Source organism: Andrographis paniculata, unplaced genomic scaffold (assembly GCF_009805555.1).
Source record: "Andrographis paniculata isolate CXL003 unplaced genomic scaffold, ASM980555v1 Contig12END, whole genome shotgun sequence".
Classification (NCBI taxonomy): Eukaryota; Viridiplantae; Streptophyta; class Magnoliopsida; order Lamiales; family Acanthaceae; genus Andrographis; species Andrographis paniculata.
The window spans coordinates 2617301-2622986 of record NW_026137402.1 but is presented as its reverse complement, the minus strand read 5'-3'; the positions used below and the strand labels follow the sequence as shown (position 1 = coordinate 2622986).

The window sequence follows — 5686 nt, the reverse complement described above, 5'->3', positions numbered from 1 at the left end:
GAAATGATTATAAAAGATAAATCTATCTATAAAATACACTCTGGTTTGCATATTGTTCACTCTATAACACATATATCGAGTATAAAATACGATATGTACCACATATTTTAATAGCATATAATAATATAATATAAAAAATAATATTTCATTCGTCTCACCTTTACTAACACTGCAGGTACAGGAATTAAGTAGTGACATAAGTAGTAAATGTTAATAAAAATAATTATAATATAATATAAATAGTTATAAATTAAAATTAAAATAATTATTAAATTACTTAAAATTGAAATTTTTAAATTTAAATTTTTTAAATATAATTAAAGTATGTAATTTTTTCAAAAAAAAAATAATAATAACATAAGATGTGAGATGCTAAAAAACTTGAGTCAGAAAAAGAATATTATTGATTTTCAACATAATATAGTAATTGATTTAATTAGTATCCTAACTGTTGTCATATATCAATTAAGACTAATAAATATGATACCTATTATCCTTAATACTCTCTCTCTAGACACGAGATTTAAGAACAATATATTTAGTAAATAATTAAGAATGTATTAGTGAAAATAATTATCGAATTAAAATTAATATAATCCATTAGTTTAATTAAAATTAAAAAATTTAATATGTGATTAAAAAACTATATAATTCTTTTAAAAAAGGAAAATAAAAAAATAAGTGAGACAAACGAAAATGAAAAAATCGACACGTTAAGTAGGACAAAGAGAGTATTAATTAGTGAAAGTGTATAAGAAATTTGATATTTTTGTCATTTGACTTTATGTACAAAGTAATTATATACTATATAATAGTATATTTGTGGTTTAAGTAAAAATTAAGGATATTTTTGTATTAATTTATTATTAATTTTATTAAGATAAAAAATAAATATTATTTAGTGAGACAGACTAAATGGTAAAATGAGTATTATGAGTTGGATGGAGAGTACTCAAGGGTGTGTTTGTTTGGGGGATTGGATTTTGAGTTGGGATTTGAATAGTAAAAATTTTGAATTTAAATAGTTGTATGATGTGATATAAATAGGTGTTGATGTGATGTTTTAAATGTAAAATTGATTTTTAATATAATATAGAAAATAAAAAATAGGTGTTTGATTTGATTTTTTGAAAAAAAAAAAAAAGGGGATGAATAGTAGAAATTAAATCCAATCCCCCAAATAAACACACTAGTTTATTTAATAATATTTGTATTATATTAACGTATGACTTATACTAAAATTGAAAAAAATAAATTTAAATTTTTAAAAATATAATTAAAGGATGTAATTTTTTCAAAAAAAGAATAATAATAACATAATATGTGAAACCTTAAAAGACATGAGACAGAGAAAAAATATTATTAATTTTCAACGTAATATAGTAATTGACTTAATCAGCATTCTAACTGCAGTCATATATCATTTAAGACTAATGAATATGATACCTATTATCCTTAATACTCTCTTTAGATACGATAATTTAGAAGAAATATAATTAATAAATAATTAATAATATATTTGTGAAAATAATTATAGTATAATCAAAATAATTTTGAATTAAGATTAATATAATCAATTAATCTAATTAAAATTAAAAAAATTAATATGTGATTAAACTATATCATTTTTTTCCAAAAAAGGAAAATAACAAAATAAGTTGACATATGAAAATGAAAAAATAGACACGGTAAGTGAGACAAATAGAGTATTAATTAGTGAAAATGTGTAAGAAATTTTGATATTTTTGTCCTTTGACTTTATGTACAAAGTAATTATATATATATAATAGTATGTTTGTGGTTTAAGTAAAAGTTAAGAATATTTTTGTATTTTTATATTAATGTATTATTACTTTTATTAAAATAAAAAATAAATACTATTTAGTGAGACATAATAAAATGGTTGAGTTGGACGGAAAGTACTATTAGGGTGCGATTGTTTTAGGTGTTGATGTGATGTTTTGAATGTAAAATTGATTTTTAGTGTAATATAAAAATGAAAAATAAGTGTTTGATTTGATATTTTTGAAGGAAAAAAATGAGATGAATAGTGGATTGAAAATCCAATCCCCCAAACAAACACATTTATTTAATATATTTGTGTTATATTAACATATGACTTCTACTAAAATTGAAAAAAATTAAAATTTTTTTTTTTGAAATATAATTAAAATATATAATTTTTTTTTAAAAAAAATAATAATAAAATAAGATAAGGTACGTTAAAATATATGATGCAGAAAAAGAATATTATTGATTTTCAACGTAAGATAGTAATTGACTTAATCAGCATCGTAACTGCAGTGGTATATCAATTAAGACTAATGAATATGATACCTATTATCCTTAATACCCTCTCTCTCTCTCTCTCCCCTCTCTCTCATATATATACATATATATATATATATATGTCCCATTCTTGTGGTATAAATATTGGGGCTTTTATCATAATTGATTCAATTTCCACTCTCCCACCAACTCACCCCCCCCCCCCCCCCCCCACCCCCACACACACACATTTACATATATAATATAATAATATTATATATATCCGAGTCAAATATCATATATATATATGTATGTATATATATTATTATGTGAGTGTGTAAGAAAAAAAGGGCAAGGGCGAGTGTAATTAAAGGTGTAATGGGAAGGTCTCCTTGTTGTGAAAAAGCTCACACAAACAAAGGCGCATGGACCAAGGAAGAAGACGACCGCCTCGTCGCCTACATCCGCGCCCACGGCGAAGGCTGCTGGCGGTCGCTGCCTAAGGCCGCCGGACTCCTCCGCTGCGGCAAGAGCTGCCGCCTCCGCTGGATCAATTACCTCCGCCCTGACCTCAAGCGCGGCAACTTCACGGAGGAGGAAGATGAGGTCATTATCAAACTCCACAGTCTCCTCGGCAATAAGTATGGATACCCTCAAATCCCCAATTTTTTGATTTAGGGTTTTGGAAACCCTAATTTTGATTTTGAATTTTGAATTTTGATTTTGCAGGTGGTCGTTGATTGCGGGAAGGCTGCCGGGGAGGACGGATAATGAGATTAAGAATTACTGGAATACGCACATCCGCCGGAAATTGTTGAGCCGGGGAATCGATCCGACGACTCACCGTCCGATCAATGAGCCGCCGGAAACTCTGAAAGCTTCAACGATTTCGTTCTCCGGCGCCAATTCGAAGGAGATGGATGCGAAATTTGGGGGTAAAGACGATCGGAGCGACGCCGGCGGCGATCAGCGGTGTCCTGATTTGAATCTAGAGCTCAGAATCAGCCTTCCGAACCACCACGGCGGCGACGGCGGCGAAGAAGACGAAGACGAAGAAGATGATGATGATGATAGGTTTGAGGCACGTGGAAGATCGGACGGTGGAAATTCGTGCTTCGCTTGCAGGCTCGGGATTCAGAACAGCAAGGATTGCAGCTGCGGCGGCGGCGCCGCCGCCGCCGGCCGCCGCCATGGGAGTGGCAGAAGAGGCAATTCCGGGTATGATTTTCTGGGGCTCAAAACCGGGGTTTTGGATTACAGAACTTTGGAGATGAAGTGATCGGCCGGAGCCGGAGTCTTCGCCGGCGCCGGCGCCGGCGATTCTGGGATCAAGCTTCAGTCTTTTTTTTTTTTTTTTTAAATTATAATTTTTTCTTTTATATAATGTGTAATAACAATTAAAGCAAAATTATTTAATCAGAAATATATACAAGCTCCTCTACACATTACTCAACATTTCTAGCAATCCATTTAAAAATTAAAATTAGAAATAAAAAAATAAAAAAAAATGGGATCGTCATGTATAGTAACTTTTTATAAAGGGTGATGAATGATGAATCATGTGATGTGAGATGGTGAAGGAATTTGGAACTTTCTGTTCATATATTTATTTAATAATTTTTTCCAAAAATGGATTCTTTATAATATATAAATAAATAATTATTAGATGATTTATTTTATTAGAGAATTGAAAGAGAGGATAGGATAAGCAGTGAGAGGATGAGAATGGGAAGACAAACTGGTGGGTAACCTATCCCTTCCAATATGGAGTATTATTTTATTTTATTTTATTTTATTTTATTATTTGAGTAAGTAAATAATTGTATGAATATAAAAACATTAAATAGGCAGAAGACAAACTAACTGCAGTCCATTCATTGTACCATCATCTCTTTACCTACTTTATCTACTATATGCTATTTTTAGCCGTGATCTACCAACCTTGCAGTATTATTTATTACTATTATTTTTTTATTTTTTTTAATTTAAATTGTTCACTATAGGATAGAAACAAAGGGTTAGGTATTAAATAATTAATAAATAATTTAAAAATATTAGTAAAAATAATTATAAATTAATATTAGTAAAAATAATTATGATTTAATAAAAATAATTATAAATTAAAATAATTAAAAAATTTAATTAAAGTACATAATTATATTTTTTTTTAAAAAAAAATACAAAATATGTAAGATGAACAAAAATAAAAATAATTGACAAATTAATTAGGATAAAAAAAGTATTATTTTTGTCTCCGGAACAAATTATCTATTCCCTACTACAGGTCAGATGACCCTTTGGTTAGGAAAGTAATATTGCTAGTATTTTAAATATTTTTAGCATTATATTTCAATAAAATATATAGTTATTATTTTATAAATAATAAAATTTATATAATACAAATAAGTAAATATTTATTTATTCGTAATTAACTTAAAAACCAATTTTAAAAAAAATGACTAGTTTTAAATATATATATATAAATATTTGTTTATTGAAAAGAGATAAAAATAAATGGGTTTTTATCCGTAAGGAATGACAAAATTCAATTAAATTAATTTATATTTATTTATTTTTTATCAAAAAAAAAAAAAGAGAGAGAACGAGTATATGTAAGATGAATAATCTTACTAAAAATAACAATTTATCATCTTTTATGGAACCTAAAAAAGAATGAGTAATCTAGGACCAAGAAAGTATTTGCTCCTAACACAGTTATTAAGATAATACTTATAAATTAATAAATTATTAATAATAACTTATGAGAATATTTTATTAATTTTTATATAATTGTTGATATTTTTTTAAATATGATTAAAAGAAATTTAGAATATGTATTTATATATTTTTAGTATACTCTCTCCGTACCATAACAAAATATTTTTTTTTTTTCATTTTAATTCGTCTCATAACAAAGTATTCATTTCCTTTTTAAATAATTGTACTGTCTATTTAACATTACAAATACCCTTACAACTTACAATATATTACTCAAATGTCATTACTTTTATATCACACATACTAATAAGGTTATTTTAGTCATTTCTACTTTATTCCTACTATATTCCAATATAATACTAATATTTCTAAAACTACGTGCAAAAAGCAAATGGATACTTCTTTATGGGACGGAGGGAGTATTAGATTTAAATAAAATATATACAATATGAATATCATTTTGTAGATAATCCTATATAATAACGGGTGTGGACCCCATCCCTCAGATTCCCGGCTTCTCATTTTTTTTGGGTTTCTAAAATTTTTTTAATGGATTTTTTTCAAAATATATATATATCAGTTATTCAATTACAATTTTTATTTTTTTTGAAATAATGGGACAGTGGTGTAGTTTCTTAATTTATTTTTTTAATTCAGTGTGTATCATACTTTGAAAAAATATGGGTAATACGAATGCACA

At 26.9% G+C, this 5686-nt stretch overlaps 1 protein-coding gene across 1 annotated transcript; it reads left to right on the top strand.

Annotated features, from left to right (window-relative positions):
- The first annotated feature begins 2510 nt into the window (after positions 1 to 2510).
- On the top strand, positions 2511 to 3700 carry LOC127256514 (myb-related protein 308-like). Its single transcript, XM_051282568.1, has 2 exons — positions 2511 to 2909; positions 2998 to 3700. The coding sequence occupies exons 1-2, from the start codon at positions 2647 to 2649 to the stop codon at positions 3545 to 3547; spliced, it is 813 nt and encodes a 270-aa protein (XP_051138525.1). The 5' UTR covers positions 2511 to 2646; the 3' UTR covers positions 3548 to 3700.
- The last annotated feature ends 1986 nt before the right edge of the window (positions 3701 to 5686 follow it).

Coding starts and splice junctions, on each gene's coding strand:
- LOC127256514 (XM_051282568.1), top strand. CDS start 2,647: ATGGGAAGGTCTCCTTGTTGTGAAAAAGCTCACACAAACAAAGGCGCA. Junction 2,910..2,997: donor CACAGTCTCCTCGGCAATAA/GTATGGATACCC, acceptor TTGATTTTGCAG/GTGGTCGTTGATTGCGGGAA.